Source organism: Euleptes europaea, chromosome 3 (genome assembly GCF_029931775.1).
Source record: "Euleptes europaea isolate rEulEur1 chromosome 3, rEulEur1.hap1, whole genome shotgun sequence".
Lineage (NCBI taxonomy): Eukaryota > Metazoa > Chordata > Lepidosauria > Squamata > Sphaerodactylidae > Euleptes > Euleptes europaea.
The window spans coordinates 122,095,506-122,117,763 of record NC_079314.1 but is presented as its reverse complement, the minus strand read 5'-3'; the positions used below and the strand labels follow the sequence as shown (position 1 = coordinate 122,117,763).

Here is a 22,258-nt window from a genome sequence, read left to right as displayed (position 1 = left end):
ACGGCAGCAGTATTTTTCTTTCCAATCTCTTCACGGAGCACTAGGAGATGTTTCGCGGAGCACCCAGTGCTCCATGGAGCACAATTTGGGAATCTCTGTTCTAAACTACCCCTGCATATCTTAACATCACTCCCTGTACCTTTTTAGGTAGTTTTATATTTCTAAAAAAAATGATACCTTATATAATCTATCTTTCTATGTTAAAATCTAACCCTATATGTTAATGGCTGCTGGTTTTCATGCTCTGGGCCAATTCATAGAGGAGGGAGGATCAGTGGCAATTATTTTGTTTATTTTAAAAAAAATTATGCTGCCTTTCCACCCAAATAGGATGCCCAGGGCAGCTAACATCAAAACACACCAAACATTAAAACAGCATATAAAATAAAGTATATATAAAATAAACAATTCAATAAAACGCATACATGCATAACACAACCATGGAGAATGGGCCAGAGTAGTTATTGGGAGTAGGGTTGCCAGGTCCCTCTTCGCCACCAGTGGGAGGTTTTTGGGGTGGAGCCTGAGGAAGGCATGATTTGGAGAGGGGAGGGACTTCAATGCCATATAGACCAATTGCCAGAGTAGCCATTTCCTCCAGGTGAACTGATCTCTATTGGCTGGATATCAGTTGTAAATAGCAGGTTATCTCCAGCTAGCACCTGGAGGTTAGCAACCCTCATTGGGTTGGCAGAAGACAGACAAATGTTTGGTGGGAGTTCCAAATTTTTACTGTCACGGCCGAGAAGGCCCTTTCTCAGGTTGCGACCCGTTGTCATGATAGCTAAATGAAACGTCCATGTTCAGATAGTTTCAGGTGGGTAGCAGAGTTGGGAAGAGGGCTTGCAAAGGATGCAGAAGTGCAATCTCCATTGTCTCCAGCTTGATTAGAGGAGAGGGGAAATGCTTGGGGGCAGTGCTTGTCGCAGCTTCGGCTCTTGAAAAGCTTATACCCTGAACCTTATATTGGTCTCCAAGGTGCTGGTGGACTCCAAGCCTACTAGGGTTGCCAACCTCCAGGTGGCACCTAGAGATCTCTTGCTATTACAATTGATCTCCAGATGACCAACAGTTCCCTTGGAGAGAAGGGCAGGTTTGGAGGGTAGACTCTATGGAATGATATCCTGTTGAGCATATGTACACATGAAACTGCCTTCTACTGAATCATACCCTTGGTTCATCAAAGTCAGTATTGTCTACTCAGACCGGCAGCGGCTCCCCAGGGTTTCAGGCAGAGAAGTCTTCCATCTCACCTGCTTGCCTAGTCTCTTTTAACTGGAGATGCTGGGGACTGAACCTGGGGCCTTCTGCATGCCAAGCAGATGCTCCACCACTGAGCCACAGCCCCTTCTCCTTGCTTTCTACTGAGAATGACCCTTGATCCATCAAGGTCAGTGTTGTCTACTCAGACTGGCAGCCGCTCTCCAGGGTCTCAGCTGAAGGTCTTTCATATCACCTACTACACAATCTTTTTAGCTTTATCTTTTAGGGCTATCCATGGCTACTAGTAAAAATGGCCACTAGTAAAAATGGATACTTGAGGTCCCTCTCTTCCCTAAACCCCGCACTCCCCAGACCCCACCTCCCCAAATCTTCAGGTGTTTCCCACCTGAATGCCATAGAGTCCAATTGCCATAGAGTCCAACTGCCAGAGCTGACAACCCTGCCTACCCTCTGAAACCTCCTCTGCATAGCAGGTTCCCTTCTTCCTTGGTGGTCTCCAAACCAAGAGCTGACCCTGCTTAGCTTCTGATGAGATCAGCCTGGTCTGGGCTCCCCTGTGACGCTTTAGGGTGACTTTCCGTGAATGTTTCCGCAGGGCTACTGGCAGACGGCGGAGATCTCGCCCAGTGGATTCCCACACCGCCCCTGGCACTGCGAGAACCTGCCAGGTAAGCTCCTGGAGGTGGAAGAGGAGAGGTGGCCATAATTTGACAAGGAATAGAGGATAAAACTGCTGCTCTCATACTGCCCTTGAACAAATCCATGGTGAGACCACACTTGGAATACTGTGTGCAGTTCTGGTCATCACACCTCAAAAAAGGATATTGCAGAGCTTGAGAAGGGGCAGAAAAAGGGCAACCAAAATGATCAGGGGGCCAGAGCAGCTGCCCTACGAGGAGCTGTTAAGACGCTTAGGGCTGTTTAGCTTGGAAAGAAGGCGGCTGAGGGGAGACATGATAGAGGTGTATAAAATTATGCATGGTTTGGAGAGAGTGCACAGGGAGAAGCTTTTCTCCCCCTTTCATAATACCAGAACGCGGGGTCATCTGCTGAAGCTAGAGGGTGAGAGATTAAAAACAGATTAAATGAAGTATTTTTTCACACAACGCATAGTTAAATTGTGGGACTCCCTGCCCCAGGATGTGGTGATGGCTGCCAACTTGGAAGGCTTTAAGAGGGGAGTAGACATGTTCATGGAGGAGAGGGGTATTCATGGCTGTTAGTTAGAATGGATACTAGTCATGCTGCATACCTATTCTCTCTAGTATCAGAGGAGCATGCCTATTATTTTGGGTGCGGTGGAACACAGGCAGGATGGTGCTGCTGCAGTCGTCTTTTTTGTGGGCTTCCTGGAGGCACCTGGCTGGCCACTGTGTGAACAGACTGCTGGGCTTGATGGGCCTGGGTCCGATCCAGCAGGGCCTTTCTTATGTTCTGATGGTAATGGCTGGAAAGAGCAGGCGGGCACATGTATTTCTGCTGGAGAGGATGAGCAGGAGTCCATTTGCACCCCCAGGGGAAGGTTGAGCAATATAGGGCAAGCTTGGAGTCAAGAGGAGAGGGCCTGTGGCTCAGTGGTAGAGCATCTGTTTGGCATGCAGAAGGTCCCAGGTTCAATCCACGGCATCTCCAGTGAAAGGGACTGGGAAAGTAGGTGATCTGAAAGACCTCTGCCTGAGACCCTGGGAAGCCGCTGCCGGTCTGAGTGGACAATACTGACTTTGATGGACCAAGGGCCTTATTCAGTATAAGGCAGCTTCATGGGTTCATGTGTTCAAGATGAAGGGGGCACCGAACCAGAGAGCAAAGCAAACTGGGGGCGTTTTCTCCTCATTAAGCTCTTGGCATCTGTGCTGAGATCCACAACAGCTGGGCCAGATGTTCCTCATCATGGGCAGCTAAGAACCCAAGGTTTGGAGAAGATCCAGTGACAGGCAGGGTGGGAGAAGGGAACGGGGCTGGTGCCAGGGATCCATGCTGAATTGCAGGGCCAGAAGTGTCTGGCTGGAAGCGCCAACACAACTTCACGTTTCTGGCTGCTGCTAAGCCAGCCAAATGGCCTTTCGAAGAGCTTGTTCTATGACCCAGTCCAGACGATCCTTCTGTCACCCTCTTAATGTCCACAGGGATAGAAATGTCTTTCCCAGAGGGAGGATGTACTTCTCTTGTAGGGAAATAACAGCCCTGAATTCACCCTGGCTAACCAGCAGGGCTAGAGAGCCCCGTGGCACAGAGTGATCAGCTGCAGGACTGCAGTCAAAAGCTCTGCTCACGGCCTGAGTTCGATCCCAATGGAAGTCGGTTTCAGGTAGCCAGCTCCCTTCCGAGGTCGGCGAAATGAGTTTATTGTAGACAACTGGGGAAGACGATGGCAAACCACCCCGTAAACATAGTGTGACATAATCTATGACATGATCACTCCTTCCCCCCTACCCCGCAACTCTCCGCTATCCACTTTCTGCTTCGTGAGCCCCCTTTGTCCTGCGCGCTTCAAGTGGGCATGCTCAGAATTCCCCTCTCCTGCAGTCATTGCAATAGGAGAGGATGCCAAAGATTTGACGTTGCCAGTAGGGAGTGTGTGGTCTACGAGGGTAACATCTGTTTTTGCTAACTCACACCCCACGCGAGCAGTCTTTTGATTTTACCGCCAGCAGTCTGCCGCTGACTTGAACAAATGAGTGATTAAAATGTAGAGTTCACTGTCAGAGGAAATAGTATGATGGCCACAGGCATAGGTAGTTAGGCAGGGGTTAGGCAGATTTGTGGAGAAGAGATCAGTGGCTGTGGCTCAGTGGTAGAGCATCTGCTTGGCATGCAGAAGGTCCCAGGTTTAATCCCTGGCATCTCCAGTTAAAGGGCAAGTAGGTGATGTTTAAGACCCCTGCCTGAGACCCTGGAGAGCCACTGCCGGTCAGAGTAGACGATGCTGACTTTGATGGACCAAGGGTCTGATTCAGAATAAGGCAGCTTCATGTGTATTCATGTGTGTACTAGCCATGGTTACTAAGGCCTTATATGCATGGCTTCCAGTGTGGTATAGTGGTTAAGAGCAGTGGTTCGGAGGGCTAGCATAGTCTAGTGGTTAAGAGCAGTGGTTTGGAGTGGTGGACTCTCATCTGGAGAACCAGGTTTGATTCTCCACTCCTCCACATGAGCGGTGGAGGCTAATCTGGTAAACTGGATTTGTTTCTCCACTCCTACACACGATGCCAGCTGGGTGACCTTGGGCTAGTCACAGTTCTCTTCGAGCTCTCTCAGCCTCACCTATCTCACAGCTGTCTGTTGTGGGGAGTGGAAGGGGATTGTAAACTGGTTTGATTCTCCTTAAAAGGTAGAGAAAGTCAGCATATAAAAACCAACTCTTATTCTTCTTCAAATCATAGAATCATAGAGTTGGAAGGGACCACCAGGGTCATTTAGTCCAACCCCCTGGACAATGCAGGAAATTCTTCTTCCTCCTCCTCTTCTTCCTCTTCCTCTTATTTTTCTTTTTCTTCTTCTTCTTCTTCTTCTATAGTAATTAAAAGACAATAATTCTACTTTTCTCTTCAAATTCATTAATTGGCTGTCAAAGATTTTAAAAATCCTGTATGGTTTCCATGACCGTTTGGTGAACTTTCTACAATGGGTATGAGAAGTACATAAGAACATGCATGTTTGGTGCGTGTATCACAACATTGTTCCTTAAACAGACAGCTGCGCTCAAAAAGCCATGACCAAATTTTAATTTACAGTACCGTGGAGCAGCCTTACATTGGGCAACGAGGACAAATCCAGCTACACAAAGGCATGCCTCCATCTGTGCTGAAATTTGGCTAGCTGCCGCCAGTTTGAGCTTGGAAAATATGCCAGCGGTAATCCAAAATACAGTTCAGATGAAGAATCCTTTGCAGCCAGGTGTTTGTGTGTTGAGGCTGATGTAAGGACTGTTCCCAAAGACCGAATTTTGGCAGTCTTCCCCTTCCTGCCTTAGATTTTAAGCCAATAAGTGAAAGCATCCAAAGCAGCTCTCCGTTAGATCGGCAACTTGCCTAGGTCAGCTCAAAGTTTTAAGGAAGACATATGGTAACCCAACATTTTTGCGTCATATAAAAAGTGCGGGCAAATGTTTGCGTCGATCGTGAGGAGGAGGGCCGCTTTCCTTCTCAGGTGTTCCCAAGACTTTTGGGGCAATCTTTCGGTGGCTGCAGAGAGAAAAATAACAGCACGATGAGGAGGGCTCTGTTTTGTGACCCCAGACCTGCCAAATGAGCATCATAGACGGCCGGCCAAAAACACAACTTTAATGTCATCATAGCTCACACGGAGAAGTCCTGTTTGCAGTGAACACGTGTACAGCCCACACATACGTACACACATCTGTTTGCAAGAAAGAACCAGTGCATGGACTAGGATTGGGGAAACACAGGTTCGAATCCTCACTCTGCCATGGAAACATGCTGGGTGATTTGGGGGCCAGTCGCACACTCTCAGCCTCAACCCTTGAAGAGAGACCTCCAAGGAATACCAGGGGCGCGTGACACGGTCACCATCTTCAAGTTCTTGAAGGGCTGTCATAGAGAGGATGGTGCCGAGTTGTTTTCTGTTGCCCAAGAAGGTCAGACCAGAACCAACAGGTTGAAATTAAATCAAAAGAGTTTTCATCTAGACATCAAGAAGAATTCTCTAACAGTTAGAGCGGTTCCTCAGTGGAACAGGCTTCCTCGGGAGGTGGTGATCTCTCCTTCCCTGGAGGTTTTTAAGCAGAGGCCAGATGCCCATCTGTCAGCAATGCTGATTCTGTGACCTTAGGCAGATGATGAGAGGGAGGGCATCTTGGGCATCTTCTGGGCATGGAGTAGGGGTCACTGGGGGGGGGGAGGTAGTTGTGAATTTCCTGCATTGTGCAGGGGGTTGGACTAGATGACCCTGGTGGTCCCTTCCAACTCTATGATTCTATGAAGAAGAAGTCTGCATTCTCTTGATCTCCTGCCAAGTTCATTCCATACATTGACGAAGTCAGTTCCAGGATGTAGACCCAGCCGGCGTTCCTCTGACCGTGGTCTTGGCCTCTCCTTTGTACAGGGGGGAAAAGCAGGGTGGTGGAAGGAGCATAATACGGGATGCGGCTGCCTGCCAAGGCAGGAGATGCCTGGGGAGGAAGAATCCCCCTCCCCCCAGCCTCAGCACTTCAAAACAAACTGTGTGCATTTTATGGAATGATTATTTACAAACTAGCGGGCTGAGAGCCAGAGAAAGAAAAATGTGTGTGCTGGAAAGAAAAAGAGGGGAAAATTCTGGGGCAACATCTGCACCCCTTGCAAAATGCAATTTGCTGCAACCCCTGGTGGGATTAATGCGAGCCAAAATCTCTCCCGTGTTTGCGTGGGGGGAGGGGGGAATGGTTCCTTGCTGGGGAGAACGTCTTCATGTGGTTGCTGCTGAAAGGTTTTGCTACTGTGCCCTTGGCGCATGTCAAGGGGGGTTGCCAACCTCCAGGGAGCGGGCTGGAGTTTGCCTGGGATTAGAACTGATATCCAGATACATTAGATCAGTTCCCAAGTAGGGGTCTGGAGACCAAGTCCTATAAGGAAAGGTTGAAGGAGCTGGGGATGTTTAGCCTGGAGAGGAGAAGGCTGAGAGGGGAAATGATAACCATCTTCAAGTACTTGAAAGGCTGTCATAAAGAGGAGGGAGCTGAGTTGTTTTCTGTTGCCCCAGAAGGTCAGACCAGAACCAACGGGTTGAAATTAAATCAAAGGAGATTCCGTCCAGACATTAGGAAGAATCTTCTAATAGTTAAGAGCGGTTCCTCAGTGGAACAGGCTTCCTCGGGAGGTGGTGGGCTCTCCTTCTCTGGAGGTTTTTAAGAAGAGGCTAGATGGCCATCTGTCAGCAGTGCTGATTCTATGACCTTAGGCAGATGATGAGAGGGAGGGAATCTTGGCCATCTTCTGGGCATGGAGTAGGGGATCACTGGGGGGGGGGAGGTAGTTGTGAATTTCCTGCATTGTGCAGGGGGTTGGACTAGATGAACCCGGTGGTCCCTTCCAACTCTATGATTCTATAAGTGGCTGCTTTGGAGGGTGGGCTGTATAGCACTATGCCCCGCTGAGGTCCCTCCCCTCCCCAATCCCCGCCCTCCTCAGGCTCCATCCCCAAAATCTCCAGGAATTTCCCAAGCTGGGGTTGGTGGCCCTGGGCCAGCTCCAGGTTGGGAAACTCCTGGAGATTTGGGGGGTGGAACATGGGGGAGCACAGAGTTTGGGGAGGGGAGGGACCTCCGTGGGGTATAATGCCACAGACACCCTCCAAAGTAGCCACTTCCTGCAGCGAAGCTGATCTCTTCAGTCTGGAGAACAGTTGAAATCCCAGGTGATCTCCAGGTAGTGATGCCAGCCTCCAGGTGGGGCCTGGGGGATCCTTCAGAATTACAGCTGATCTCCAGACTACAGCGCTCAGTTCCCCTGGAGGAAAATAACTGCTTTTGGAGGGTGGACTCTATGACATTGTACCCCACCGAGGTCCCTGCCCTCCTCAGGCTCCATCCTCAAATCTCCAGGAGATTTGGCATCCCTACCTCATCCCCTGCCGATAGCTGGGGGGATGTGGCAACCCTATCTCCAGGCTCTGCCTGGAGATTGGCAACACTATTCTTGGGGATCTTTTCTGCTCCCTAGCCCTTGCCACCTCTGCCCCAGAGCCAGCCCCCTTTTTGGAAGCTAGCGTAGTGTAGTGGTTAAGAGTGGTAGTTTGGAGCAGTGGACTCTGATCTGGAGAACTGGGTTTGGTTCCCCCTCTCCTCCACATGAGCGGCGGACTCTAATCTGGCGGACTGGGTTGGTTTCCCCACTCCTACACATAAGGCCAGCTGGGTGACCTTGGTCTAGTCACAGCTCTCTCAGCCCCACCTACCTCACAGGGTGTCTGTTGTGGGGAGGGGAAGGTGTTTGTAAGACAGTTTGATTTTGCCTTAAGTGGTAGAGCAAGTCGGCATAGAAAAACCAACTCTTCTGCTGCTGCTGCTCCTCCTCCTCCTCCGCACAGGCCTGACAGGGTGCTAATGAGCGACATACAAAAATTAGTTATAAAATTCTTATGCACAGTTGATATAACAATGTAAATCACCAATGCTTGACCTGATGCGTTTCAGCCTGAGTAGGCCTTCCTCAGTGGTCATAAATACATAAAATTATAAAAACACATCCGGAAATAGACCTATGAAATATTTTTTATCTAATTGGCCAATTCAGATTAATCACAGGTTGATGTACTCACATCCGTAAGCATTCTTCATTTTTCATCAGATTGTGTGAGCAACCGCTCATTTAGCAAGACCCACAATTTGGGTTAAGAATTCACATCAAGCCACACTAAATATTAAATAAAAATATCTCGTAGGTCTATTTCCGGATGTGTTTTTATAATTCTATGTATTTAGGACCACTAAGGAAGGCCTACTCAGGCCGAAACGCATCTGCTTAAGGGCTGGTCATTTACATTGTTATCTCAACGGTGCATAAGAATTTTATAACTGGTTTTTATATGTAGCCTGTATTCCAGGTAGGGTTGCCAGGTCTCTCTTTGTCACTGGCAGGAGGCAGCCACTTTCTCCAGGTGAACTGATCTCTATCGGCTGGAAGTCAGTTGTAATAGCAGGCGATCTCCAGCTATTACCTGGAGGTTGAGCAACCAAAATAAGCACCACTGTACTGTTACCAAAGGTTAGGAAATGAGCACAGAGCATGGCTGAAGGAACTTACAACTGCTATATAGAACAAAGTGTATTAAAGTGCATAAAGTGACCATAAATAAATAATTACATATATACAATTAAACTAAACAGTCCAAAAGGTACAAGTATCAAAATTCATAGCAAGTAAAGTCTGGAACAATGTCTTCATATATAATTGTTGTTGCAGGGGTATAAATGTTGTTGCAGGGGGATGATCGTTTCATTAAAAGGACATTACCGTTGCCATAAATGCTTGGCTTGTAGCTTATCATTGGAGGTTAAAGAATTTAAAAGGACCGATTCAGACTTTGTTTTTCGACTTCAGGATTGTAAGTTCCTTCAGCCGTGCTCTGTTCTCATTACCTGGAGGTTGGCAGCCCTAATTCCAGGCCTGGTGTTTTTAACAATTTTACTGTGCAATAAATGTCATTTTTTTGTTACATTGTATAGTTTGTAGCTCAGCATCTGAAGCTCCATCCACTCATTTGGGTGAGTTCCCCCTCCCCTTTTTGTTGTCCTGGGGGGCTAATGAGCTTCAGCTTTCTGGCTGGCCGCGGGCTGCCCTCTGTGCTGCTGGCAGGCGGCTTGCCTCCTTTCCTTCTGGAGGTCAGCCTTGGAACGGCTCCCGGTCATCGGCTGGAGCAGCTCGGGGTCTGCCAGTCATGCCCCGCCAGAGGGGTCAAGGCCTGGAGCCAGGAGCGGATGCCCCCTGCTGCTGGCAGAGGCCGGCGGGCCCTGCGGTTCTGGAAACCGGAACGAGGCCAGGCCTCAGGAGGGAATTCCTGCCGCGGGCGGAGGGGCTGGACCCCAGCAGGTGGCGGCTGCAGCAGCCAAGACTGAGTCTTGCCTGGTCCAACCACACCTAGGGTTGCCAACCTCCAGGTGGTTACACAGAATATGACACCTCTGTGTTCAAAAGTATAGCTGAAAGCCAAAATCATCACAGAACGACAAAGATACCGAGATTCTCTATATATTGTCAAATCAAAGAATCTCAACCACAGTTATAATGTATACACAAAATAATCCATATGAGTCATAAACTCAATAGTACACAGGAGTTCATAGTCCCAATAATCCAAATTTATAATCTTTCATTTCTTTACATCCAAGGGAGTGTCCATGAGAGTCCGGAAAACGGTTCTTCTCGAGATTATTATATTCCCTTTCGAGGTCCTCAGTTCCTTTTTATATCTCTCCTCCGGACTCTCATGGACACTCCCTTGGATGTAAATAACAAAGAAATGAAATATTATAAGTTTGGATTATTGGGACTATAGTATACACCACCTGTATACTATTGAGTTTGACTCAAATGGATTATTTTGTGTATACGTTATAACTGTGGTTGAGATTCTTTGATTTGGCAATATATGGAGAATCTGGGTATCTTTGCCATTCTGTGTTGATTTTGGCTTTTAACCTCCAGGTGGTGGCTGGAGATCTCCTGCTATTACAACTGATCTCCAGGTGACAGAGATCAGTTCCCCTGGAGAAAATGGCCACTTGGGCAATTGGACTCTATGGCAATAAAGTCCCTCCCCTCCCCAAACCCCACCCTCCTCAGGCTTTGCCCCCAAAATCTCCAGGTATTTCCCAACCTGGAGCTGGCAACCCTGCTTTAGCTACACCCCTCTTGCCAGCCTTCATCTGGGGAGCTTAGGGTTGCCAACCTCCAGGCGGGGGCGAGAGTTGTCCTGGAATGACAACTGATCTCCGGATGACAGTTATCGGTTCTCCTGGAGAAAACGCTCTTTTGGAGGGTGGGGCTCTTGGTTGATATACCCTGCCAAAGTCTGGAGACCAGTTTTAATCCTGGGGTATCTCAACAACGGAGCAGATGTTCTTGAGATGTCCTTTATTATAAGGAGGTTAGATTAAAATTTGTAAAGCCTCTGTTAGATAAGATTTCTGATGAGACCGATGAAATTAAACTGGATTTTCTGTTATCGGACAGAAACCATTGGATATCATGCCAAGCAGCCAAATTATGCTTCTCGATAAGCAGGATTCGTGGGAAAATAAAATAAAACCATTGTAGGTTAAACGTATTTTGGTCACATTATGAGAAGACAAGAGTCGCTGGAAAAGACAATCATGCTAGGAAAAGCAGAAGGCAGCAGGAAAAGAGGAAGACCCAACAAGAGATGGATGGACTCCGTAAAGGAAGCCACGGCCCTCGATTTGCAAGATCTGAGCACGGCTGTCAAAGATAGGACGTTTTGGAGGATGTTGATTCATAGGGTCGAAATGAGTCAGAAGCGACTTGAGGTCACTTAACACACACAGGGTAAATGGTCTTAAAAGGTTGAAGGTTGCATTTTGAAAAGTTTTAAGACTCGAATTACATTGTCATGGGATTGAACTGCAGTTTTCCTTTTTTTTCTGTAATACTGGTCAATGACCATAATAAAGTTATGACTTTGATGAATCCTGGGTTATCTCCAGGCCCCACCTGGAGGTTGGCAACTCTATTTATTGGGCAGCAAATGGGACATGGCAGCCACGGTGTGACCGCAGGTGTGTTCCCATGTCACCCTGCCCTACGAAGGCACTGAGCGTCTGTCTCACCCTCTGTTTCCCCCCAGATCCTGACCCGCTGCCTTTGCCCTACACCATGGCCGAAGAGCACTACCTGGATCTGCCGGGGCAGCCCCTCACCCAACTGGATGCCCCACCACCCCTCGAGCCGCTGGCCCTCACGGACATCCGCCATTACCAGCGGGAGCCCAGCGAGGCTGATTTCCCACCCCTGGGGGTAGCAGCACGGTCTGGCCTGGGTAGCCCAGAGGAGAGGATCCGGAGGCTGGAGGAACTGGTGGACGGACTGGGGACCATGCTGGATATGGTGAAAGAGCAGGTGAGGAACCTCTCTGGCCGTGCCGAGCTCACACTTCCCGCCCACAGCAAACCCAGAGTGGGAAGATGGGTTATCAGTAGGGTTGCCAATCTCCAGGTGGTGGCTGGAGATCTCCTGTTATTACAACTGATCTCCAGGGGACAAAGATCAGTTCCCCTGCAGAAAATGGCTGCTTGGGCAATTGGATGCTATGGCATTGAAGTCCCTCCCCTTTCCAGAGAGCCAGCATGATGTAGTGGTTAAGAGCAGTGGTTTGGAGTGGTGGACTCTTGTCTGGAGAGCTGGGTTCGATTCCCCACTCCTCCACAAGAGCGGCGGACGCTAATCTGGTGAACCGCGTTGGTTTCCCCACTCCTACACATGAAGCCTGCTTGGTGACTTTGGGCTAGTCACAGCCCTCTTAGAACTCTCTCAGCTCCACCTACCTCACAGGGTGTCTGTTGTGGGGAGGGGAAGGGAAGGTGATTGTAAGTCAGTTTGATTCTTCCTTAAGTGGTAGAGAAAGTCAGCATATAAAAAAACCAACTCTTCTTCTTCCTCCAAACCCTGCCCTCTTCAGGCTCCACCCCCCCCCCCCAAATCTCCAGGTATTTCCCAACCCAGAGCTGGCAACCTTAGTTATCAGGTAGATATGGGGGAAGCAGTAGGAGAGAAGGCAGGGCTGTAAAATGGGAAGGAAATATGAAATAAGGACATCTGAAGAGCCTTACTGGGTCCAACCATCAGGCCCAGCATCTTGTTCCCACCAGTGTCTATCCAGGAGGGTCTGGGGGGCAACGGCAGGAGATCTGCTTTGCTGCTAATCCCTAGCAACAGGTATTCAGTGGTGTACTGCCTCTGAGCTTGGAAGCTCCATTTAGTTATTGTGTCTTGCTCCCCGCTCCTCCACATGAGCGGCAGACTCCATCCTCCAAAAGGAGACATTTTCTTCAGGAGAACTGATCTCTGTCGCCTGGAGATCACTTAATTTTCCAGGAGATCAGTGGCGGACTGGCCAGGGTGCCAGCTTGCCCGATGGCAAGTGGGCCCTGTGGGCCCCTGATGAAGCGGGCCCTCTTAAACATTAGACAGTATGACAAGGCATATGATAACCCTTATGAACTTTATAAAGTCATCTGCACACTATCAGTTACTCAGGTCCAATGTGAGAGGACATTTTCAAAGCTAAAGATCATAAATACAAGGCTAAGAAATTTACTGTTTGAGAAGAACTTGGAATCATGCATTGAAAAGGAATTGTTCGATGATTTGGATGAAGAAACAATCATTGACAGATGCGCACAATCATCTAGTGAATTCAAATGATTGCTCTTAATATAGTGGACTGCATGAAATATTATTTTGAGCTACCTGTCAATGTGTAAATTGTTCAGTAGGTAAGGTAAAGGTCCCCTGTGCAAGCACTGAGTCATTCCTGACCCATGGGGTGATGTCACATCCCGACGTTTCCAAGGCAGACTTTGTTTACGGGGTGGTTTGCCAGTGCCTTCCCCAGTCATCTTCCCTTTACCCCAGCAAGCTGGGTACTCATTTTACTGACCTCGGAAGGAGGGAAGGCTGAGTCAACCTTGAGCCTGAAACCGACTTCTGTTGGGATCGAACTCAACTCATGAGCAGAGCTTGGTCTGCAGTACTGCAGCTTACCACTCTGTGCCACGGGGCTCCTAAAATGTTCGGTACAAGCAAACTATTTAAGAATATCCACCATTTATTTAAAAATTAAAAATAATAATTTAAAAATTCAATTATAACAATCTGTATTTACATTTATTATCTACTGTATACTGCCAGTAATATGTACAATATATGTACACTGTGATTACTAAAAATATATACATTTATTTTGCAAAAAAATTAATTGTACCTTTTTTCCACTTATGTATTTTTAGAAATTTGTATTTATTTCTTATAAAAATTAAATGATAGCCTTATAGTTGTGGGTGGGCCCCCTTTGTCTCCTGGCAACCAATATTTTTAGACCCAATCCGCCACTGCAGGAGATCTCCAGGCCCCACCTGGGGGTGGCAACCCTATGCCTGGCCCCCTCGGCCAGCTTCTTGACTACCTCTGCCACCCCCTCCCCAGAATTCCAACCTGCTGGGCCGTGTGAAGTCCCTGGAGGAGTGCGAATGCCGGCGACTGACCTGCCTTTGGGAAGGGCGGCGCTATGAAGACGGCGCTTCTTGGGATCAGGACCCCTGTACCACCTGCCTGTGTGTGCGGGGCAAGGCGGAGTGTTCGCTGAGACATGACCGACCGCATTGCCTGGGTAAGTCACGGCAAGGGGCACGATCCATGCCTTGAACTGTCTCCCTTGCATGTGTGCAGGAGACCTGCCCGGTGGACTGAGCCCAAGGTGGGAGGTGGGAGTAGGGTTGCCAGGTCCCCCCGACAGAGCAGATGAGTTATCCAAGAAGACCTGGAGCTGGTCAGCTACTGCTCTCTCCATCGCTTCTCCGAGTCCTTTCAACTGGAAATGGCTGAGATTGAACCTGGGACCTTCTGCGTGGCAAGCAGGTGCTCTGCCACTGAGCCACTTCCCTTCCCTACCCTTGGTCCTTTGAGATCAGGATTGTCTACTCAGATGGACAGTGGCTCCCCAGAATCTCAGGCAGAGTTCTTTCAAATCCCCTACCATCTGGTCCTATTGAGTGGAGATGCTGGGGATTGAACCTGGGACCTTCTGCATGCCAAGCAGATTCTGCATGCCAAGCAGATAGAATCATCATAGAGGTGGAAGGGACCACCAGGGTCCAACCCCCTGCACAATGCAGGGAATTCACAGCTACCTCCCCCACCCCACACCCCCAGTGACCCCTACTCCATGCCCAGAAGATGGGGGGAAACCGTCCAGGATTCCTGTCAATCTGGCCTGGAGGAATATTGCTTCCTGATGGTTATCATATCACTGGAAACCCTTTTGATTTAATATCAACCCCACCCCCACCCCCCATATCCATAGTTCTTCCTTCCCTCTTTTTTCTTTTTTTTACCCTCCCAGCAATCTTTTGAGGTAGGCTGGGTTGATAGAGAGAGGGACCAGCCTAAGGTCACCCAGTGAGCAACCGTGGCACAGCGAGGATTCGAACCCGGGTCTCCCAGATCCTAGCCCAACGCTCGAAACCACAGTGACTCTTCCAGCACTGACCACTCGCCTCTTCCCCTGTAGGTTGCACAGACGACCAAAAGGAAGGTGAGAGCTGGATGCCGGACCCGTGTCAGACTTGCCGGTGTGAGGTGAGACGTCAATTGTGCCATTCCGGCTGGGCGTCTGTCCTACCCTGTCCTGGCGGTTCAAAGCCTGCCCCTGTGCACATCTCAGCACCTGCACCCTGGTCCCGTCTGTCTCAAATGGGGGGGGAGGGCGCGGGGCTGCGGAGATTGCGGTCTGAGAGGCTTTCCTCTCTGGGGCAGCTTCCCAAAGGGGTACCTTACTGCTGAATCAGTGGGTGCCAGCTTTTGAGAGACACAGGGCTCTTTGTCGGCAGAAAAGGGAAGCAGCTGAGCATTGCCTCTTGCACTTATTTACTTATTTATTAAATTTCTAACCGGCCCTCCCCAGCCAAGACCAGGCTCAGGGCAGGTAACAACATTAAAATTAATTATATTTCTAGCAGTGGACCCATTCCTGCTAGGGTTGCCAATTCCAGCGTGGGGAATTCCTGGAGATTTGGGGAGGCATTAAGGGAGAAGCTGTGTGTGACGCCATACAAGCTGCCCTTCGAAGCGGTCATTTTCTCCAGGGGAACTGACCTCTGTGTCCTGGTGATGAGTGGTCATTCCGGGAGAACTTCAGTCCCCCCCACTACGCTTCCCACCCCAGTCCTTCTGTATGGACTCTCACATCGAATGCCGTTACAACCATGGTCTTCTCCCCAGCACCACCCACCATATTTTGTGCTTCTCTGCCCAGGATGGCACAGTGACCTGCGAGGTGGAAGACTGCCCCCCGCCACCGTGCCAGCACCCCGTCGTCCCAGAGGGGAAATGCTGCCCGGAGTGTGGGGGTTGCCTGTACAAGGGCCACCACCTGGCTGACGGGCAGAGCTACCTGGGGGAGTCGTGCATCCAGTGCGTCTGCAAGGTGAGGCTGCAGAGAAGGTCGGTCTGGCGGGAAGAGGGGGGGGGCATTGGGAGAGGCCCGTGAAGAACGAGGCTGCCTCCGGGGCCATGATGGATGGTGTACCCTTCGGAACAACAGCACAGTACTTTTGAGAGGGTCCCCGTGGCGCAGAGTGTTAAGCTGCAGTACTGCAGTCAAAAGCTCTGCTCACGACCTGAGTTCGATCCCAACGGAAGTTGGTTTCAGGTAGCCGGCTCAAGGTTGACTCAGCCTTCCATCCTTCCAAGGTCGGTGAAATGAGTACCCAGCTTGCTGGGGGTAAAGGGAAGATGACTGGGGAAGGCACTGGCAAACCACCCCGCAAACAAAGTCTGCCTTGGAAACGTCGGGATGTGACGTCACCCCATGGGTCAGGAATGACCCGGTGCTTGCACAGGGGACCTTTACCTTTACCTTTACCTAAAACACTTCCGTAACAGCTGGAATAGCCCAGTTCTAGCCAAGCTCACTCTGAAACTAATAGGGTTGCCAGGTCCCTCTTTGCCACCAGCAGGACGTTTTGGGGGTGGAGCCTGAGGAGGGCGGGGTTTGGGGAGGGGAGGGACTTCAATGCCATAGAGTCCAATTGCCAAAGTGGCCATTTTCTCCAGGGGAACTGAACTCTGGAAATCGGCTGGAGATCAGTTGTAATAGCAGGAGAGGGCTGTGGCTCAGTGGTAGAGCATCTGCTTGGCATGCAGAAGGTCCCAGGTTCAATCCTCGGCGTCTCCAGTTAAAGGGACTAGGCAGGTAGGTGATGTGAAAGACCACTGCCTGAGAGCCTGGAGAGCTGCTGCCGGTCTGTGTAGACAATACTGACCTTGATGGACCAAGGGTCTGATTCAAGATATGCTTCATGTGTTCATGAGATCTCCAGCTAGTACCTGGAGGTTAGCAAAACAAGAAAAGAGCTCCTCCGTGCTACTACCGTCAGGTTTGGAAACTGGCACGGGAAGAAATCAGTACAATAATACAAAATGTGTATATTGTGTTTCAAAACATTTCAACAAGTACAATGGACTACAACAAGTGACAATAAACAATATATACAAAATATACAAAACGTGTTTGATGCAGTCTATGAATAGTACAGTCTATAAATAGTAGAATCTTCTTAGTATATAGAAAAGTATTTTGACGTAAGATTTCTTCCCGTGCCAGTACCTGGAGGTTGGCAACCCTAGAAACTAAGCAGGGTTGGCTATGTAAGCATGTGGATGGGAAACCACCAAGGACGTCCAGGGTTGTTATGCAGAAATAGGCAATGGCCAACCCCCTCTGTGGTCACTCGCAGCACATGATTCGTCCCCACACAGCCTCCCTAACGCCAACTGCTTTCTAATTGCCAATAGTGTGTGAAATGGAGTTCTGCAGGGATCCCCAGCGCGGTGTCCCTGGGCACAGGGGCGCACGCCGACATCTTTCCTGGCATTTGCCAAGGTCTTCTAGGAAGCAGGCGGGGCCTGGTGAGGCTTTTTGCCCAGCAAGGCATTGGAGATGTAGTTGGCTGTGCAAATTGTTAAAAATGTGGCTTTGGCAGCTGCTGCCACCGCATCACAGGGCTCTTCACTGTGTGACTGAACGTAGACGGCCGTTTTGTAGACGGCTCTGTCTCCTATGGCAGCCGTTTTGTGTCTGTGCCAGCCACACTGTGTCAGAACTCCAAAGGTGTCCATATAGGGTTGCCAACCTCCACGCAGTGGCTGGAGATCGCCTGCTTTAACAACGAGGGTTGCCAGCCTCCAGGTGATCACACAATAAACCTGTGCTGACAATGTTAATTAGATCAAAATAACAGCACATGAGCTCATTTATATATACAATTTACTGGCATATAATTCAAAATTAACCTATAAATTTTGTGTTAGTTAGATTTTCAGAAATTACCTGTTCAACTGTGACTAGAAACAGAACATTAGTTTTTCTTGGACTTCTCTATGGAGTATTATCACTTTGATTTTGTTAATTTTGAATTATATGCCAGTAAATTGTATATATAAATGAGCCCATGTGTTGTTATTTTGATCTAACCTCCAGGTGATAGCTGAAGATCTCCTACTATTACAACTGATCTCCAGCCGAAAGAGACCACCTGGAGAAAATGGCCGCTTTGGCCATTGGACTCCATGGCATTGAAGTCCCTCCCCTCCCCAAACCCCACCCTCCTCAGGCTCTGCCTCAAAAATCTCCTGGTGTTTTCCAACCCGGAGCTGGCAACCCTATGTCACATGAACACATAAAGCTGCCTTCTACTGAATCAGACCCTCGGTCCATCAAAGTCAGTACTGACTACTTAGACCAGTGGTGGCTCTCCAGGGTCTCAGGGAGGGGTCTTTCACATCACCTTCTTGCCTAGTCCCTGTAACTGGAGATGCCGGGGATTGAACCTGGGACCTTCTGCATGCAAAGCAGAGGCGCTACCATTGAGCCACAGCCCCTCCCCAACAGGCTCCCAAAGGTTGGGGACCCCTCCCCTATTGGATAGTACTTGTGAGGTAAAATCTTATGTGATGAGCACCCTCACCCCGTGGATCCACAACCTGATGTCATTTTTACTACTAAACCTGTTGGTCATATTTCTTCTCTATGCATAATTGTCCTAGGCAGGCACCGTGCAATGCCAGGCTGCCACGTGCCCAGAGCTGGCATGCCGGGAACATCACGTGCCACCCGGGGAGTGCTGTCCAGTTTGCCGCCCAGGTAAGAGCCTGGGGTTAATGCATAACAAGGACAGGGAGGAGGACGGCAATTGTTAGGCCTGGATCAAGATTCTGCATTGCCAGAGAGCCTGCAAAGCATGGCCCATAGAAGACAGTCAACAGTCCTATGAGGAAAGGCTGAAGGAGCTGGGTATGTTTAGCCTGTAGAGGAGAAGACTCAGAGGGGATACGAGAACCATGTTCAAGTACTTGAAGGGGTGTCATATAGAGGAGGAAGCCGGGCGCGGGGCGCGGAGCCCTTCAAAGCCCCCCCCCTTCCCTGGACTCCCCGCCGCCTGGCTTTAAAGGGCTCCGCTCTCTGCGCTGCCCTTCAAAGCCCCCCCTCCCCTGGACTCCCCGCCGCCCAGCTGGGAGTAACCCGCTGCCACCCCTTCCCTGGACTCCCCGTCGCCCAGCTGGGAGGAAACCTCAGTATTCAGATTGAATTGCCGTGTTGGCCCTGTGTGATAAATAAGTGGGTTTTGGGTTGCAGTTTGGGCACTCGGTCTCTTAAATGTTCGCCATCACTGCTATAAAGGAAGCCACAGCCCTCAGTTTGCAAGACCTGAGCAAGGCTGTCAAAGATAGGACATTTTGGAGGACGCTGATTCATAGGGTCGCCATGAGTCGGAAGCGACTTGACGGCACTTAACACACAACACAGTCTTGACCCTTCCGGAGGATGAACATAGTGAAGGGAGGGAAGTTCCCCAAGTGATGGTTTCCCTCGTTTTGTCCAGGTTGTGAGTACGAAGGTCAGCGCTACCAAGAGGGAGAGGTCTTCGTGGCCGTGTCCAACGCCTGCATGAATTGCTCCTGTCTGGTAGGTTCAGAGACTCTTGTTTCAGCAAAGAAAGCTATGTGTTCGGCATTCCCACAGGGCCAGAACTTGGGATAGCGGGGGGGGGGGCAGTGACTCACCTGCTTTAGCTGAGGCTTAGACGGTGGGAGCCATGGGGAGGGCTTTTTAGGCTGTTGCCCCCCCCTCACACACACACACACAGTGGAACTCTCTCCCCCAGAATCTGCGAACGGCTGTTTCTCTAAGGGCCTCTCGGTTGGGTCTTAAGACCTTCCTTGAGAGTCAGGCCAGTTATGCTTGGTAATTAGCACTGCGTTCCAGGCTGAGGTGCCCCGCATAGTTTTTTTTAGTTCTTCACGCTGAACCGTCATTCAGGAAGTGATTGCAAAGCCGGCGCACACCTGCTTCGCATTTCTTAAGAGCCCCTTTAACACAACCTTTTGTATTTGCTCCGCGCCCGCACCTCGAAGAATCCCCTTGCGGAAGCATGAAAAATCACAGCCTCCCGTTAGCTATGCAAATGGCGGTTGCTAATAGCTATGCAAATGAAGGAACGAAGGAGCAGTCAAGTGGGGGGGTGGAATTTCTCCGTTTGCGTCGCGACCGTGAATAGGCATTTTAAAGGTCGCATTTTTAAGAAGAGCTTTGAGTGAGCATCAAAATTGACCAATTCACACATTATGGAGTCCTTGTGTTCAACCCCAGTCCTGTGGAGGAGATGTGCTCTGGGGGTTCCATGCTTAGGACTTCATTCCCAGGAATCTTTTTTGGGGGGGATTGGTTCAGATTGGTACTGCAGCGCATGTTGCGAGGGAGCTTAAAAGATCCTAAATCAAAATTGAGCTGTGCGGGGGTTGCAGATGGATTGCTGGCACCTGCTGAGATGCGACTTTTCTAAGCGATGTGTTTAATTTTACTTGCTGATCCCTTACGGATCCCGGGCTTTGTGATCTTCAGGGATTCTTGGAGAAAGGGTGAGGTGTCAGTAGACCAGAGGCGGATAAATGTGGTCCCCCCAATCTTTAAACAGTGTCTCAAGGGAGGATATTATGGGACAGCAAGAACATAGACTCATAGAATCAGAGTTGGAAGGGTCCATAGAGGCCATCTAGTCCAACCCCCTGCTCAATGCAGGATCAGCCTAGAGCATCCCTGACAAGTGTTTGGAGCCAGTGAGGGGGAGCTCACCACCTCCCTAGGGAACTGATTCCACTGCTGAACAACTCTGACTGCAAAAAATGTTTTCCTAACATCCAGCCGGTACCTTTCCTCTCGTAATTTAAACCCATTACTGCGAGTCCTCTCTTCTGCTGCCAACAGGAACAGCTCCCTGCCCTCCAGATCATGCCCCCCCCCAACCTTCTCTTCTCCAGACTGAACATTCCCAACTCCCCCTGCCTTTCCTCCTGGGGCTCGGTCTCCAGGCCCCTGACCCTCCTCGTCGCTCTCCTCGGCACCCGCTCCATTCTGTCCACATCCTTTTTGAAGGGAGGCCTCCAGAACTGAACATCACCAATGCCTTAGAGCAGACTGCAAAACAAGCAATCTAGAAAAATCTCAGAAATGAAATAATGATCGATATGATCAACATAGAACTGGTCAAGAAGGTATGGCAGCCTATATCTTCTTTTTTTAACCAACAGACTCATCTAGTAGACCAGGAAAATGCGGTGGCTGTGATATATATCTTGACTTCAGTAAAGACCCCTACCCACCTGGCTCTTTTGTCTCTTATAGAGAAGCCTAGTCCGATGCCACCCAATCAGGTGCCCTGCGAGCCGCTGCTCCAACCCCGTCCCCCAGGCCGGCCAGTGCTGCCCCGTCTGCCCAGGTGAGTCGCCAAGTGGGAAGAATGGATGGGACCCCTGGGGCTTAGGCTAGAGCGAGAAGGAATCAGGAAAGGGACTGATTTCAGCCAGCACTGAGCCTTAGAAGCAGTGCCTAGGTCTCCGGTGTTGCTTGGCCCCGGGATAGGGTTGCCAGCTCCAGGTTGGGAAATACCTGGAGATTTGGGGGGTGGGTCCTAAGGAGTGTGAGGTTTGGGGAGAGACTTCAACGCCATAGAGTCCAATTACCAAAGCAGCCATTTTCTCCAGGGGAACTGATCTCTGTTGCCTAGAGATGAGTTGTAATAGTGGGAGATCTCCAGCCACCACCTGGAGGCTGGCAACCCTATCCCTGAAGCAGCAAAATCAGGATCTGTAGAAGCAAGTCTCTCAAGCTGTCTATACTAGGCTTACCAACCTCCAGGTGGTGCCTGGAGATCTCATAGAATCATAGAAGCATAGAGTTGGAAGTGTCCATAGAGGCCATCTAGTCCAACCCCCTGCTCAATGCAGGATCAGTCTAGAGCATCCCTGACAAGTGCTTGTCCAGCCTCTGCTTGAAGACGGCCAGTGATGGGGAGCTCACCACCTCCCTAGGCAGCCCATTCCCCTGTCCAACAACTCTTACTGTTAAAAAAAATCCTAATATCTCCTGGAATTACAAGTGATCTCAAGACTACAGAGATCCGTTCCCCTGAAGAAAAGGGCTGCTTTTGAGAGTGGACCCAGGTTCAAATCCCCACTCCTCCTTGGAAGCTTGCTGGGTGACATTAGGCCAGTCGCGTACTCTCGGCCTAGCCTACCTCACAGGGTTGTTGTGAGGATAAAAGGGAGGAGACAAGAATGATGTAAGCTGCTTTGGGTCCCCGTTGGGGGAAAATGTGGGATAGAAATAAAGTAAATTAATACATTAAGTAAATAAAAAAGTGGAGGGGGTGAGACCGGGACTGGCAAAAACTGTATTTTGGACGGCCTGTTTCCAAAGCTTATAGACTCAAATTTGCCCTGGAAGTCAGAGATTGAGCCCTCCA

The 22,258-nt window shown here is 49.7% G+C and overlaps 1 protein-coding gene across 1 annotated transcript in view; it reads left to right on the top strand.

The window, feature by feature from the left end:
• KCP (kielin cysteine rich BMP regulator) overlaps positions 1 to 22,258 on the top strand; it is a 94,145-nt gene that overhangs the window by 6,507 nt on the left and 65,380 nt on the right. Inside the window, exons 3-11 of the mRNA XM_056846636.1 lie at positions 1,820 to 1,892; positions 11,527 to 11,798; positions 13,884 to 14,067; positions 14,968 to 15,035; positions 15,712 to 15,882; positions 17,253 to 17,366; positions 18,504 to 18,600; positions 19,340 to 19,422; positions 21,139 to 21,232. Coding sequence (XP_056702614.1) covers positions 1,820 to 1,892; positions 11,527 to 11,798; positions 13,884 to 14,067; positions 14,968 to 15,035; positions 15,712 to 15,882; positions 17,253 to 17,366; positions 18,504 to 18,600; positions 19,340 to 19,422; positions 21,139 to 21,232 — 1,156 coding nt within the window. The remainder of the gene's footprint in view (positions 1 to 1,819; positions 1,893 to 11,526; positions 11,799 to 13,883; positions 14,068 to 14,967; positions 15,036 to 15,711; positions 15,883 to 17,252; positions 17,367 to 18,503; positions 18,601 to 19,339; positions 19,423 to 21,138; positions 21,233 to 22,258) is intronic.